Source organism: Lemur catta, chromosome 15 (genome assembly GCF_020740605.2).
Source record: "Lemur catta isolate mLemCat1 chromosome 15, mLemCat1.pri, whole genome shotgun sequence".
In the NCBI taxonomy this organism is placed as follows: Eukaryota; Metazoa; Chordata; class Mammalia; order Primates; family Lemuridae; genus Lemur; species Lemur catta.
In genome coordinates, this window is record NC_059142.1 from 55,950,721 (window position 1) to 55,966,588 (window position 15,868).

General features: G+C 60.0%; 1 protein-coding gene across 4 annotated transcripts in view; it reads left to right on the forward strand.

Annotated features, from left to right (window-relative positions):
* RPTOR (regulatory associated protein of MTOR complex 1) overlaps positions 1 to 15,868 on the forward strand; it is a 272,593-nt gene that overhangs the window by 191,932 nt on the left and 64,793 nt on the right. For all 4 annotated transcript variants that reach the window (XM_045569639.1, XM_045569640.1, XM_045569642.1 and 1 more), the window contains 2 exons: positions 6,964 to 7,039; positions 13,210 to 13,311. In XM_045569639.1, the coding sequence (XP_045425595.1) occupies positions 6,964 to 7,039; positions 13,210 to 13,311 (178 nt within the window). The remainder of the gene's footprint in view (positions 1 to 6,963; positions 7,040 to 13,209; positions 13,312 to 15,868) is intronic.

Below are 15,868 nucleotides of genomic sequence, written 5' to 3' on the forward strand. Positions count from 1 at the left end.
CTGGCAGGGCGGTGAGGAGTCCCCAGGAAGGATGCTATGCCTCCCAGCAGAGCCCGGTGTCGGTCTGTGTCCCCACACCCACTGGCAGTCAGCCACAGCCTGCTACGGGGACAGAGTCCGAGGTCTCCTCCATCTGGACATCGGGGGTGGCCAGTCAGCAGCCCCTGTTCTGGAGTCGAGCTTGTTCTGGTGTTTCCCACCCGTTGACACCCAGCCTTAGAGCCACCTGGCTCCCGGGGTCAGGGCCGCCGTCTGTGGCTTTGACCTCCCAGGGGCTGCCCACCCCCTGCCCCACTTCCCCGGCGGCACCCGTCCCCGCCCAGCAGCCGCTGGGACCACACGGGCCCCTAAGGAAAAGCCAAGGACTGTGACTGCCGGGACATCCTGAAAGACTCAGAAAACAGGGCCGTTTGTCAGAGCGTTGGTTTTAAGAGGGAAAAAATTGGAAATAAGCCCAGCCCCTGACAGAATAGGGATGGAGTCAGATATGTATACTTGGAAGAACATACGCAGTCTTAAAGTCTCATTCATTATTATATAAAATATATGTTAAATGATAAAAACAGAGCAGCAAAGTATATCAGTAACATGATTAATATTTATGTTAAAATTTATATTATATCTAGAAAAATATTGAATAGAATTATAACAAAATGTTAATGATGCTTGTACCAGAACGATAGAATCAGAGTGGTGGTTCCCCACCCTAAAAATTGGTAGATATTACTTTTGTAATTAAAAGTCCACTTGTAGATTTTCTAAGTCTTTGAAACAGTACGGCATTTTTTTAAATGGAATCATTAAGCTTGAGGCTCTACTGGCCATAGATTTGGAACTGGAGGCAAACGGAGGAACCCTGAGCACCTCTTCAAGGAGAGGCCTCCTGAGAGGAGCGAGAGGCCGGATGTCGCCCGCAAGGCCACCACTGGTCGGGGGCGGGGGACAGGCTGCTCCACCTGTGGTCCGTCCCAGCCAGCGGCCACAGCGGCATTTTGGGTGGCAGTTGCCAGGCCTCCAGTTTTTAAAGAGTGGCCAAAATTTCATATTTTAATTTATAATTACCTGACTTTAGATGTTGATATCTATTATTAAAAAAAAACATTTCAAGAGCCAAACCAAACGCAGCTGAGGGCCAAGTGCAGCCTGCACAGTCCCCGTGAGGAGCTGGGCCCTGGATGTCTGAGGACAGGACTCGGGGGAAGCCACGCGGTGCCCCGGCTGTCCCCTGAACACCCAGCACCCGTGTGCGCGAGGCGGGAGGGAGGGGTCTCCCCTCACGGTGCTCCTGCCCTTCCCGTGTGTGTCGGAGACCCTTCCCCGTCTGGGGTCTTTTCTGCAAGGCCTGGCATCATGGCTTCTTGCCTGTATAGGCTGGAAAGTGCCAAATAAGTAAATTAAAAGGTTCTTTTTACAGAAATCAGTGGCGATGTGATTTCAAGGAGGAGAATCATGTGCATTTAACACATGGTCTCTCTGGGGAGGGTTTTTCAGTAACGATGGTGCCAGCATGAATCTGGAGCTGGAAAGTAAACATTTGTCAGTCCCATTAAATGCTGGAAATTATGCCATGAACCTACTTTGACGGGGGATGGATGTGAAAGTCAGGCTCTGGGTTTCGGGAGGAAACGTCCTTGTAGCAGTGGGCCTGGGGCGTGGTCCAGCTGAGGGGGGCCGGGACACAGGTCCCGAGACAGACCTGGCTCGCTGTTCCTCCCGCTGGCTTCTCTGTGGCTTCCTGCTGGTACCTGGAGTTGGGGCAGTGCCACGGGCCTGGGCTTCAAGGGGACGGACCTACCCCAAGGTGGACCTGCCACACTGGCCTCCACACAGCACGGCCACCTGCCTCAGCTCCTCTCGCTGCCACCAAAACGCGTGTTGAGAACTGGGTGTTCTCGGCCTTGTAAGCTCATTCAGGAAGCAGGAAATTCAGTGGAATTAGTGTAATTCCGTTTGGGGTGGTAGATCCCACCCCAGATTATAAGCGATTACAGGTTTTTGAATGCCCCTCCCAAGCCCTCCGTCAGAAGGTGCCTGGGGACTCGTCTCCTTGCCTTGCCCAGCTTTCCAGCCCGGCAGCTGCTTCCTCACAGGGCCGCCCTGGACGGACCCCTCCCTCTCAGCCGCGTTCAGCTCACGTCTGAAGGGGCTAGAACGGCGCCTGCCTCACCGCCATGGCAGTTGGGTCGTCGAGGCAAGACTGTAGCTGCAGCGTCCTTTAGAGAGGGTAGACGCTTCCCTGCACAGCAGACATCGAGTTGGAGAAGCTCTTTGCTTCCCGAGGAGCATGGACAGGGACAAAGTGTCCTCCGGTGCATGTTCCCAACCCGCCAACGTGTTAAGGCGCGTCGATGAGGGAGGAGAGGCAGGGCGAAGGCTCGTGCTGGCACCGTCCCCACGTCCTTCCGGGTCTCAGAGAGGGGTTTGCACTGGCATTTCCCAGACACCGGGCCCAGCACTGCTTGATCTCCAGTCCCTGCGCTGGCTGAGGGGTCTCTAAGTAGGTGTCCCCCTGAGAACGTCCCACTGAAGTCAGGCCTTTTGGAGTCTTACCTGTGTCGCGTCCTAGGAGTGTTCGAGCTGAAGTCTGATTCTGGCTCTTGAGCACTTTCAGTCGTCTGGACGCGAGAGCGTGCGGGACGCTGGGGGCCGCCCTCGTGCGGGCGAGCGGTCACCGGAGCTCCTGGTGCGTCTGCCGCAGCGGGACGAGGTGGAGACGAGGTGGAGACGAGGTGGAGAGCTCTCTGCTTGGGCCGGCCCCGCCCCGGAGGCTGAGATGTGCAGTCTCTGCTGACAGGCACCTTCCACAAGGGACGGCGGCATTTCCCTGTGTCATCGTGCTGGGACCAAAATTTAAAAGAAGCCAGTCAATTCAGCCACGTGACCACGTGCAGCTCTAGGGAGGGAAACCCAGGCAGACTTGGCCACAATCTTTACTCAGAGCGTCTTCAGGCTACGTCAGAGATGAGGAGGACTTTGGCAACTCGATATAAATACTTGAGCCAGGCGGGTAGATGGGCTCACACCTGACGTCCCTTTTGAGAGACCCCGGCTTGGTTAGTGCGGGAAACTCTAAGGAATGGCCTGCCTCCCTCCTCGGGGGCAGTAGGTGTGTTAGTTAAAATGCAGGCTAGTTGGTAACCCAAAATCCAGTGGATTTACAAATGGAGTCGCTTGTTTCCATCCCATGTGGGCGTGAAGCAGCACAGGCTGTGAGAGCTCCAGGGTGTCAGGGACACAGGTGGCTCCTGTCCCCCATGGCCCATCCCTGGGGTGGCTCCCCCTGGCCACAGGAGCCACGTTCCAGCAGGCGGGAGGGCCTTCTGGGGGTGGGCTCAACGCCGGCCTGCGTGGGCAATGTCTGTTCTGGCCCCTCCCTGTGGGGAGGCTGGAGTGTGGCCTCTGTCCCCAGGGCCCCTCCCCGCTCCGCCCCCTGAGCCTTGGGCCGGGGGCATTGACAGAGCCAGAAGTGGTCTCTGCCGAGCAGACAGGGAAGGGCGGTGGGCCCAGAAGCAGGGGGCTGTGCTCACCTGTCTTTAGGCTTTGCTGACTGCAGCTGAGGACTGAGCTGACGGGGGTGTGCTCGGCGCTGCAGGGTGTGGGCTCCTGGCCACACAAGGGACCGCCAGGGCTCTCCTCGGGGCGTGCGTGTCCCCAGGGAGCATGTAGGAGAGGCAGTCATAAAAGAGCATCTGGAATAAATAATTTAAAGTTAGTTATTATATTCCTCGGGTGGTGATAGAGAGGTTGAATTTTTAGCGAGGGGAACAAAGCCTAACAAAAATTGAGGTTAAAGCGTGAAGTGATGTACGTTTACACCCTGCTGCAGGCAGGGAGCCAGCACGGATGCGCAGAGCTGTTTCCTGTTTAATTTTTGATGCGAAGCCGTCAGGGGCTGTCCTCCTTCACTTTCAATTTCAGGGTCCTGAAACCTCGGGTTTCTCTGGGGGTTCCGCGCTCCCTGATTGAGCGGTGCCGACAGAGGCTGCGCCTGGGAGGCTTCCCCAGCCCCTCCTGGGCGCCTGCCAGCTCAGGCCTGTTTCCTGAACAACGAGCTCACGCCTGGGTGGCAGGTTTTGCAGGCAGGTGACTCATCTGAGCAGCTAACGGCTTAGAACCCGCTGCTCCAAGCTGCCAGGGAATGGGGGCCACAGTTCAGATCTGCCGGTGACAGCTAATCCCAGCGTCCTCCCCACAGATCGCTCTTGAGCACTCGCGGCCGCCCTGCCACTCGCTCCCTGCACCAGGCGGCCCTGAAATGCACATGTGTCTGGGACCACGCAGAGCCCTCCACATCTCCGGCGTCCCTGCTGGCTCCTGGCTGCCCCCGGCACCCAGGCTGTGCCTGCGCCGGCCCCGCCTTGAGCTCTTCCCTCATCCCTCGACGTCCACGTGGCTGCTCCATCCTCGGGTGCGAGGGTCCCTTCGGCAAATCTGGAGCATGGGTGTCGGGGGCTGGGAGAGGCAGTGAGCCGCCAGGGGGACGGTTTCTGGAAGGTCCCGTCACCGAGCCCTGTGTGATGCCGTGAGGCAGGACCTGCTGGGAGTGGCAGGGTGCCGGTGGGGAAGGGGCGTCATCCTGCTTCTCATCCTCTGTGTAGCCCCCCAGACTGCTGGCTGCCGTGCCTGCACCAGCCTGCACCAGGCAGAGCAGGCACCGCCTGCCTAGACTGTCATTCCTGATGCCCGTCTGCTTGCCACCATGGCTGTAGCATCCGGGGAGGGCGGGCGGAGGCCCCAGCAGGAGGTGAGGGGCAGGCCCAGCTTCGTAGGGAGTACTGGGCGCCCAGCCAGGTCCCAGGCTGAGTGCTTAGCTCAGCGAGTCCCTGACAGGGGGAGCCAGAGGAGGAGGCTTGGGGACACCTTGCCATCCATGCTGTCCCCCAGCTAGGACACCGAGGGCCACCTTGGCATGGCCTCTGTGCTGGGGCCACAAGCCCTGCCAGGGTGTGCCCAGCTAGTCTCCCACGTCAGTTGGTTTTGCAGAAACAAAGCGACACAGCTGCCCCTTGGGTTGACTGTCTCCGCAGCCTGTGGTCTGGTCACGTCCTCAGAGGAGGCGGAGGAGAGAGGACCAGCGTGGCAGAGTAGAGGCTGAGCCGCGGCTCTCGTGCGTCCCCACGTCTCCCTCACCGCCGCGCAGCCTCCTGTCTCAGGTTGTCTCCTGGGAGAAAGGAAACTTCTCAGGAAAGTGGAGAAGTGACGAGGAATGTGGCTGGTGGGGCCTCGGCGGGGTGCCTGCCTCGGTGAGGCTCTGGGCTGAGGTCGCTCCATCCCACACGCCGCTGGGCAGCAGCCAGACCCTGGGGAAGAGGCCAGCTTTGCGATGCCCAAGGACAGCCTCCGGCCCGTTTGAATACATCCCTAGGCCGGTCCCCAGCCCGGGGCGGAGGACATGGAGTCTCCAGACCCAGGGAGACGCAGAGCCGCAGCTTCAGGCCAGACCTCGGCTGGGGTCCCCGCGCCCCAGGTGGCCTCTTTCCTCCTTTGAGCTTCTCGGTGGGGTGGGGGCCGCTGCGCCTTGTTGAGGTTAGACGCGGTGACAGGAGAAGCCGGCGGTTTGCCGACCAGCAGGAAGTCAAGTCAGGTCTCCTCGTCCCTCCTCCTCTGCACCTGCGCCACCTGCCCACCGGGCCTTCCCACCTGCCGACTTGTCGCCAGCGAAGTAACAAAGTAGCTTACGCGAGGGAATAACGAGCGCAACGCCTCATAAGGCCTGAGCAATCGTTCCAGCAGTTATTGATCGCCGATCCATAAACCTTGAGACAGGGGCTGGGGCGCTATCTGGGGACATTCTCCCATCGTGGCCACTCTTCTATAAGCCTAAAAGCAGCTCACATTAAAAGTTTGTAAAATATATATATATGGTTATCCCCCAAATTATACACACAGGAAAAGATTTTTTTTAAACCGTCTCTTAACATTTGGCTTGTCTGGCTTCAGACCTGAGGGCTTCCCGCTCTGTTGTGCTCTCGGGCCGTCCAGACGCTGCCCGGAGGGGAGGCGCTTGCCAAAGAGACTTACCTAGGAGCAGCTGGGCTGCTCAGAGGCTGCGAGCCCCGTTCTCCCAGGATTATGTGAGAACATGTGTTTTTGAAGCCACATAAATCATTCTGCAATGGGCTTTTATGGCCAAGTTCAAAACTGAGCCCAAAGGGCTGGCTCGATGCTGGAACAGGGCACAGGTGCTGCCCCTTGGCAGGGCGCAGGCCACCCTCTGGGACGGGGACTGCCCAGCACAGCCAGCTGCTGGGAGGAGTCGCCGCCCCGTCTTGTGAGTGACACCACAGGGAACTGGCCACCTTGGCCAACCCGTGTTTCAAGAAGACTCTCACCTCTCACCATAAACAAGCACTGTGTGTCTTGTCCTCAAGGGCTGAGTGGCATCCGCAGGTGGTTTGGGGGTCCCCAGCGCGTCCCTGGCCTTCGGCAGCCCAGCTCAGACCACCTGGGTGCCGGGTGCCGGGGCCTGACGGTGCTGGCCCCCACCCAGGCCTCAGGCCTGACCCCAAGGGACGTAGGCCCGCAGGCCGGGCACCGTCCCCTGTTCCCCTGCCAACCCGCCTGTTAGTGGTAGAGCACCTTGGCCCAGCCCCAGCATCTGACCCACGTTTCTGTGTAACGACGACCCCGCCAGGGCCCCCGAGGGGACCGCAGCTGCTTGGGCGTGTGGGCTGCATGCTGGGTGGAGGGTCAGGAGCCACGCTGGCGGGTAGGAAGCATTCCTGTATTTTCCCAGGTTATTTTCTCATTTTATTTTAAAGAGAAAAAAATATGGCAGAACAGTTAGAGCTGCCAGCGCCACAGGTGCCTTGTCTCCACGTCCCCTCCTGGCCTCCCCTCGGCGTTTCCCGCAGTCTAGGTAGTTCTGAACGCCGGGCCCAGGTCGCTGCAGGGCCCTGGGCAGTGCCTGCACCTGTGTGCCAGCTGTAACGCGTGGTGGGTGTCGCTCTGCTCTCTCCCCAGGCAGGCCTGGGACCTCGCCGTCGACATCTGCCTGTCTCAGCTGCCAACCATCATCGAGGAAGGCACCGCATTCAGGGTGAGTCCCTCCGACCACGTCCGCTGCGGGGCTGCTTTGCTGGACAGCTGGTCCACAAAGCCTCATCCGGGTGTGGTGCCCCAGCCTCGGGGGTGTCAGAGATTTTGTTCACCTGCCTGGAAAAAAAATGCAGTTAACAGAGTTTAAAAAATGGGGTCAACCAAGAGTTAAAGTAAAATTTCTTTTTTTTTTTTGGTTTAAATGACAGGGTCTTACTCTGTTGCCCTGGCTGGAGTACAGCGGTGCGATCACAGCTCACTGCAGCCTCACACTCCTGGGCTCAGACGATCCTCCCCCCTCAGCCTCCCGAGGGGCTGGTACTGTGGGCGTTCGCCACCGTGGCTAGCTTGAGAAATATCTTGCTTTAAAATGTTGCTGTTATAAATCTGCTTTTTCTTAATGCAGGCTTCCCACTCCCTGTGAGCAGTGACCCTGTCACGCCTCCCAGCCTTTAACCGCCCACTCTCAGCCCTGAGAGACGTGACACTTAGCCACGGCGCCGGGAGCAGGATGCTGAGCATGGGGGTGTGGGGGCCCCAGGCCACGCCGCGCAGGTGGCAGAGCCAAGTCCCTCCTGGTGCACTGGCGCTCGTCTGACTCACAGCACCTGCTGGTGCCACTGAGCCTGCTGGGGGTCTTCGCAGCAGCTCACCGAGCCCCTCCTGGTTTTGTGTTTCCTGAGCACTTGCTGCCTGAGAGACACCAGGTCTGCACGTAGCGTAGGACCCAGTCCCTGCCCTAGGAAACCGCGTCAGCGCAGCACACAGGCTGGGGACAGGCCGAGGGCACCGCGTCACCGGGGGGCCCAGCAGCAGCTCTTGGGGACAAGGCTCCCAGCCCTCTGCAGAGGCCCAGATGGGGCAGAGAGGATGAAGCTAGGGCTGGGTCACCTGGGCCTTTCTGCACACCTGAGAGGGCTTCAGAGCCGTGGAGCCTCGCTGTGCCGCCTGGGTACCCTCCAGGGCCTCAGTTTCCTCATTTAAAGGGGAAGCTATGGTGGTATCTGGTTCCAGGGCATCGTGAGAACCGAGTGAGTCCACGTAGGTAAAGCGCTAAGGACAGAGCCTGGCACGTGGCATGTGGCTCTCGTGTATTCGTGCACAGGGCCCTGCTGACAGGAAACTGCTGTCACTAATTTGAGGCGGTCACATCCTGAGCCAGGGCCAGAGGCACCTATGGCCAAGAAGCGTTCAGTTCGAGACAAAGGTGTTTCCCGTTAGCGCACGTCGCAGTCACTGGGTAAGCGTTTAGCCTGTGCCGCCAGGGCCTGGGCGTGCACGTGCCGTGTGCGTGTGCGGGCGTGTTAACCCTCCCAGGATTGACCAGGACGCCTCTTTATCCTCTGTTGCCCTCTTTGTTGCGTGATTTTTGGGGGTAACATTTTATTGTGCAAATTTTCAAACTTACAGCAAAGTTGCAGAGACTTTGCAGAGAGCACCCCTGTGCCCACCACTCACTTCTACCACGAGCATTTGCTGCACTTGCTCTGCACACCTCGTCCGTCCGTCTGCCCACGCCTCCGTCCGTCCATCTCTCTTCGTGCCTGTCGAGTCCATCATAGGCTGCCCCAAACTGGAAGCTGGCACGGCCTTTTCTGGGCTCCCCATGGTGTGTTTGGCATTGACCGTGGGGCCCCCAGACCACAGGCCTTCCCTCCAGGCCTCTGCCCCCACGGATCACAAATTCCATGGGGCAGGGGCAGGGTCTCCTTCAGAGTCACAAACTTGGTGGAGAGCCGGGACCGCACCCACCTCCTCCCCAGCCAGACCTCGAGTGCCTGCACCTCCTACTGCGACAGAGCCTGTCGCTGCAGGCAGAAGTTTGGGAAACCTCACCAAACCTTAGCTGTTTGCACTCTGAGCATGGCTTTGCTTTGTGCTTTTAAGTGAGGGGAGCTGCCTGCTTTTGTGTCAAATGATTCAGTTTCTATCTGCATGTGTGTCCCTTTTAAACCGAACACTTCTGTCTCCGTGCCAGGTGTCTTCGCCAAGTATCTTTCCAAGGATTTTGCGATATCATTTCTAACCTACTAGAATCAATATTTTGTGCGTGGGAATAGTTTCACCGTGTTGGGACAGGGAGGAGACGGCTGATGTGGGTTTTTTATTTTGCCTCCTCCTTTTTGGAGGTTTAACATGCATGTAGGAAACTGCCTACACCTGCAGTCCCAAAACCACGGTGAATGGTCTAGTACCGGTCCGAGGCCTATTAGGGACCAGGCTCCGCCGCCACCTCCAGCCCCGCGCTGCCCCACCCCACCCCTCCCCGTGGAAACCTTGTCGTCCAGGAAACTTGGGCCGAGAGCCACAGGGCAGCAGGGGGCGGCCAGCGAGGCTTCCCCTGCATTACTGCTGTTCCCCCATCGCCAGCGTCGCCACCTGAGCTCCGCCTCCCCCATCCATGGAAAAATTACCTTCCATGAAACCAGTCCTTGGTGCCGAAAAGGTTGGGGACCTCTGGTCTACATCGCAAACATGCAGCCTTGTGAATGTTTACAAGTTGAGCACACACGTGTGACCAGCCCCCAAATCAAGCTTCCCCGGCTCCTGCCCCCTCGCCCTGAGGGGCTGCTGTCCTGCCGGGCTTTGCACTTGGATAAACAGACTGTTGAGGACGGAGGCCTTGTGGCTTCCTGCTTCTCCCCGTTAGACCTGCCGTCCCCCTGGAACCCATTCTTGTGTAGCCTGAGCCGGGGGCAGGCACCTCTCCTCCCCTGTGAGCACCCGGCTTGCCCGCGTTGCCCGAGTGGGTCCCGGGGCCGCTGTGTCTGTTCACGGGTCCTCGTGCTGCTTCTGCAGTCTTGACGGCGGCGCCGTGTAAGACGCTGTCTGGCTGGAGGGCCAAGGCCTGCCACGCTGCTCCTTTCCAAGGTTGCCTTGGGTGCTTTTGGCCCTCTGCACTTCCGTGTGAACTTGGGGATCAATGTGTTAGTTTCTGCAAAAAACCTGCTGGAATTTTGACTGAGATTACAATGAATCTATAGATTGATTTGGGCAAAGTCAACATTTCTGCACTCTTGGGTCTTATAATCCATTAACATGGTCGTAAATGGTATTTTTTAAAGTTTCATATTCTGAGTTCTCTTTATTTGCGTATATAAGTATGTAGAGTTTGCAGCTGACTTTGTTCAGCAGCTTTGCTAAATTCACTTCTGTATTGTAGTAGTTTGCCTGTAACTCACAGGCCCTGCCTTAAAGCCTCTTTTGCAGACACTAGAAGAGACCCTCACATAAACGTCCCTCTCCACAGCTGGCAGTTGGGAGGGACAGATCTCAGTGGACAGTGACGTGCACCTGTCGGGGTGGGGTTGAGGGACGTGGCAGAAAGGCCCACGGAGCTTCCTGCGCTGCGGGAGCCTGGGGAGTGTCTGGGGGCGGCAGGAGCACACAGCTCACACGTGGGAAGGACACGAGGGCTCTCGCCCGCCTGGCAGGTCCCTGTTGTCTCCTCTGTGAGCAGTGAGGTCGTCACAGTGGCAAGTACATCATGCCACTGTCAGGACAGACCCCCCAGTCCCAGGGTGTCGGGTCAGTGCAGCAGAGAAGGGCAGCGTGCTGGGCTGGACGGTAGCGACAGTCCGGCTGGGTGGCCTCAGCCGTGAGGTGTGAGCCCGAGGTCCTCTCAGCCGACCTTCCCGCTGTGGGTCTGTGGCTTGTGGCACCGGTGTTGAGAAGGCCAGATCGTCCCACACCAGGCTGACAGCAGAGCAAAACTCCTGGCCTCAGAGTCATCCTGGGAGGCGCAAATGTGGCTGTGGCCCAGTGACTCAGACCCGCGGCCCACGAGGGTGTGAGCTCTTCCGAACACTCGCCCCGGCTCCGCACCCCTCCCCGGGATGGGCGACGTGGCCGCGTCAGTTCTGTGAGTCAGCTGTGGAGCAGTGCCGGGCGGCTCCCAAGACGCTGCGTGTGGCGTCATTTAAAACGCTGAGCCGTTCTCGCGTCGCTCTCATTTGTCAGCTTCCCAGCGTCAGGCAGTGACAAACTCTGAGCTGGCAACGCTACGCTCTTCCTTTTCTGTCAGCTTTGGGTGAACAGACCAGGAGTTTTTCTTTTCCTTTCTGCGTGGAGCGGTGACTCCAGCCCTGAGCGACGTGGAAATCCATAAGGCAAAAGCCAGTTTGAAAGAGAGAAGAGATGCAATTATCTGAATCACCTGCCTTCCATTCACAGACTGGAGGCTTTTTCCAGCTCAGTAAAACTATATTCTCACGGCATGTGGAGGAGGGGGCACCTAACAAGATATTTTTAAACCAGTTTTTGAATAATTCCCACTTGAAGACAGGAGGTTCCCTTGGAGAGCTCCAGGCCGGCTCCACAGGCTGCCTCCAGCGTGGGTAACTTGGTGCGAGCTGACTTTGCCAGACACGAGCTCCTAATGGTGCCTGTTCTCTGCCGCGTCCTCACGTGACGCTGGCTTTCCTGAGGGTAGCGGGGCTCCGGGCGGTGCGGTGCGCTCGGCCTGCATATGGGCTCCCCGCGTGCACGTGGCCACGTGTGGCCGCACCCGGAACCCGGCCGCACAGAGACACCTCCTCCCACCCTCTCCACGTACACGAGACACAGCTGAGCTGTGGCCACCGCGCCACCCGGGACGTGAAAAGAAAGTGGGGAAGAGAGGATGGTGGGGAAGAGACTGATGATTCGGGGCTCAGGGAAGGCAGAACCGTGTGCTGCGTGGAAACGACTCTGTGGTGAGGAGAAGTCAAGCAGGCTCCTCCGGGAGGCCGCACGCTTCCCAGACCTTCCCGTGACCTGGCATCCCTCCCCCAGTGCCACCCTGCTATGGCTTGCCTGTCCTTGCCATGGCTGGTAAAGGACACTGTAGCCCCAGTGGCAGGACAGGCAATCTGGGGGACCTCCCCTCTTAGCCGTCCCCATGACTCTGACTTCAGTGCTCCTCCGGACTTGCCAGCTGGGGCCAGCGGCCGCCCCTGCCCCCCTTGCTCCTCAGCCCGGCCCTGGGGTCATTCTTGCAAACCCCTCCCCCTCCAGCCACCCGCCCGCCCCGTGACACCCACGGAGCTCCAGCCTGGCCTCACTGAGCCTGTGCCCGTGGCTAAGCCCAGGTGAGCCCAGGCCCAGGGGGCCCGGTCCCTGTGACCCTGCGTGCGATGGCCCCTGGGAGCCCTGGTGCCGCCTGGCAGTCCGACCACGGATGTCCCTTAGTTCCGTCTCCACCCCCTTCGCCCTCGCTCTGCCCGGCTCCTGCACCTCCTCCTGCCCTCACCTCCAGGGACACCCTGTTTCCTGTGGCGCCCAGAGGGCAGGTTCCCCTTCTCTGCACCTGGGCCCTCGTGTGACGCCCTCTGTTCCCCTGGAGCAGCCCAGCCCCCAGCTGTCCCCCCGACGGCCCCCTGCAGCCTCTCCCGGCGGCCAGTGCCCCTTAACCAGCCTTTCTCCTCCGCGTGAACCCGGCCCTTATCCTCGCCCCTGCAAAGTGCATTCCGGGTTCTGCCGTGGCTGTCCTTCCCTCTGCAGCCGAGTCCTGCAGAGAACCGTCGGCACTCGGCCCAGCTCCCTCCTCTCCGGCTTGCGCCCAGGCCAGGCTGTTCTCGCGGGTCCCTGATGACCTCCGGCTTCCGAGCCAGTCATGGTCAGTTCTTGGCCCTCGTCTTCCCAGCCCAGCACCACCCTGCGACTCTGCTGGCCGTGTCTTCTCCTCGGCACAGGCTCCTTCCGGTGTCTGGCCCCTCCAGGGCTGTGCCTGCACGGCCTTCGCAGGGGCCACCGCAGCTCCCACGCCCTTCTCTTTCTCACTTCACTTAGGAAGAGTTTGCGTGCCGTTGCCTCCTAAATATCTCTCTTTAGTAATTGATTCCTAAATGTCTCTCTCCCGACCTGCGGCCTCCCGTGGCCAGCCACCCACTCGCGTGTCCAAGGCTGATCCCCAAACGTGCTCCTCTCACAGCCTCCCAGCTGCATGCAGGTGGCACCAGCCTTGTGTGTGCCCAGCCCTCAACCTCTGCTCCCCCTCGCCCACGTCTGGTCTGGCCCCCAACCCATGGGCTCTCGTCAAGTTGTCTCCAGAGTGGACGTACTTTCCTCCGGCATCTCCTGCCGGACCGTCGCAGTCCTGCAGAGCGGGGCAGACTGGGACAGCCGAGGGCGGCCGGGTGCGCCGATCGTCTGGGGACGCAGCCCTGACGCGCTCTCCTCTGCCGTCCACAGCACAGCCCGTTCTTCGCGGAGCAGCTGACCGCGTTCCAGGTGTGGCTCACCATGGGAGTGGAGAACCGGAACCCGCCTGAGCAGCTGCCCATCGTCTTGCAGGTGAGTGTCCGGACCGCGGGCTCACCGGGGGTCCTGTGGGAAGGAAGCCGAGGGCCTGTGCCCTGGCAGGTGGCACCCGGGCGGGAAGAGAAGTCTCTGGAGTCGGTTGCGCGTTTGTTCCCGAGGGGCTTCCCTGGCGAAGTCACTGCCCCTCATCAGCTCAGGGAAGCACATCTGGGAGCCCTCAGTGCCGTCCAGCTTGCCAGGCTCCACCCCCGCCGTGGACAGAACGCTGCTGCGGCAACTGTCCTCAGCGCGGGCTCTCGGGCCACTGCGTCCTCCTCTGTGGAAGGAGGAGGCACGTGAGCAAATCGTGGACAGGCCACGCCGGCTGTCATAACCCAGCACCCCTGGGCTGTGGACTACGCAGGTGCAGACCCCAGACGCCAGCAGCCCCCCACCCCCACCCCTGCCCGCGGAGGGCAGGTCATTGCGGCTGCTGTAAGGAACGGACCCTGTGCCGGTCAGATGCTGGTGTGGCCTGTTCGTGGGCTGGGAGATAGTTTTGTGGGTCCTCCCGGCTGATTCTGTGATTAGTGAGATAGGAAAGTCCAGAGTTTGTCACAGTGGTGGAATCAGGAAGATTTCACAAAACTTGTTTCAGTGAATGTGTATTTGTGGGGGAGGTGTGTAGGCCAGGTCAGAATCAAAGGAGTTTAAAAGCCGCTGGTCAGTGTAGACGCCGGGGTCTGATAACTCACTTTAGCAGCTGGGAGCAATTTTTTGTGATGGGAGGGGCGGCTGGACTGGGCAGGAGCATGAATGCTGCAGGGAGGGGTGTCCGCGGCAGGGAGGGGAGTCCCGCGGCAGGGAGGGGTGTCCCGGGGCAGGGAGGGGTGTCCGCGGCAGGGAGAGGAGTCCGCGGCAGGGAGGGGTGTCCGCGGCAGGGAGGGGTGTCCGAGGCAGGGAGGGGTGTCCCGGGGCAGGGAGGGGTGTCCGCGGCAGGGAGGGGAGTCCCGCGGCAGGGAGGGGTGTCCGCGGCAGGGAGAGGAGTCCGCGGCAGGGAGGGGTGTCCGCGGCAGGGAGGGGAGTCCCGCGGCAGGGAGGGGAGTCCCGCGGCAGGGAGGGGTGTCCGCGGCAGGGAGAGGAGTCCGCGGCAGGGAGAGGAGTCCGCGGCAGGGAGGGGTGTCCGCGGCAGGGAGGGGAGTCCCGCGGCAGGGAGGGGTGTCCCGGGGCAGGGAGGGGTGTCCGTGGCAGGGAGGGGTGTCCCGGGGCAGGGAGGGGAGTCCCGCGTCAGGGAGGGGTGTCCCGGGGCAGGGAGGGGAGTCCCGCGGCAGGGAGGGGAGTCCCGGGGCAGGGAGGGGAGTCCCGCGGCAGGGAGGGGAGTCCCGCGGCAGGGAGGGGTGTCCCGGGGCAGGGAGGGGTGTCCGTGGCAGGGAGGGGAGTCCCGCGGCAGGGAGGGGTGTCCGCGGCAGGGGACTGGGAGAGCCCTGCCCTGGGGCGGTCGCCCAGTGGGGAGGGAGTCTGGCTTTGGCTGGGGCTCCCCGTCCTGAGAGCTGGCAGGGCAGGGTCACCACCTGCCCCAGAGCTCGTTAGGCCACTTTGCCTCCATGAAGTGGGGGCACATGTCTCATCACCCGCCTGTCCACGGACATCGGCCTTCCTCCCTTCCCAGGGGGCTTGTCCCTCTCGCAGGCTGCTGGCCACACCATGATGGCAGCACCGTCCCTCTTCACCAGGCGAAAGGTCACCTGCTCTGGAGAGATCACGGAACAGACGGGAGCCATTTGTCTGTGTCCGGGCTGCAGAGAGCACGCAGCCCTCCCGCCCCCGTCCGGTCTGCTCTGCCGCCGGGGCAGCTGGTGTCTCGGGCTTGTGACAGGACTGAGATTTTACCTCGTTCAGGACTTTGCCCCAAGAATCCCAGCCAGCAAAGAGAGGTGTGGAGAAAATAAGTGTGTAAAAGTGTAAAAACGCTAGCTGTGGCCCGTTCTCGCTGGCATTGGTGGTCAGGTGGGTGGCAGAGAAAGGCGCTGTGCCGTAGGCCTTGTGGATGTTTTGTCGCTTTTTATTTGACTGCTGCTTTTCTGACATTATAAAAAGATTGCAAAAATTAGTGCCATTCCCCTTGTGTGCTTCTCGAGTGACTTTAGACCATTCTGAGATTGCAAGGTGAGCTGTAAACAAACTAATTTTCAAAACAAAGTATGTAATGATAACAGCAGCAGAGCAAAGGTAGACATGTGACCTCGACGACACTTTCTCTTTTCACGCAGGAAGGAGGCTGTGAATGGCTGGCGGGATTTCGGGGGCTGGCAGTGGCACGGGCTGGCCACCCCGTGCCTGCAGCTCCTCGTAGGCCCCCAGGATCTCACAGAGGAAATCGTCTTTCCCACTGACCTTCCCTCATCTCACAGTGGACGGGGCGAAATTGGTCCTGTCCAAAGCAGGGACTGGTGCCAAGCGGATTAAAGCCAGTTCTTTTGTGTTTGGCAAACAGTCTTTGTGCAAATGGCCTTCTATTGACTTTTCCTGTGTAACGTTCCATTACCATACGCTCTCCCGTGGGGAAGAGAAGTCCCGCTAGGACCGCGTCCCGTGAAGACAGTGTGGATTT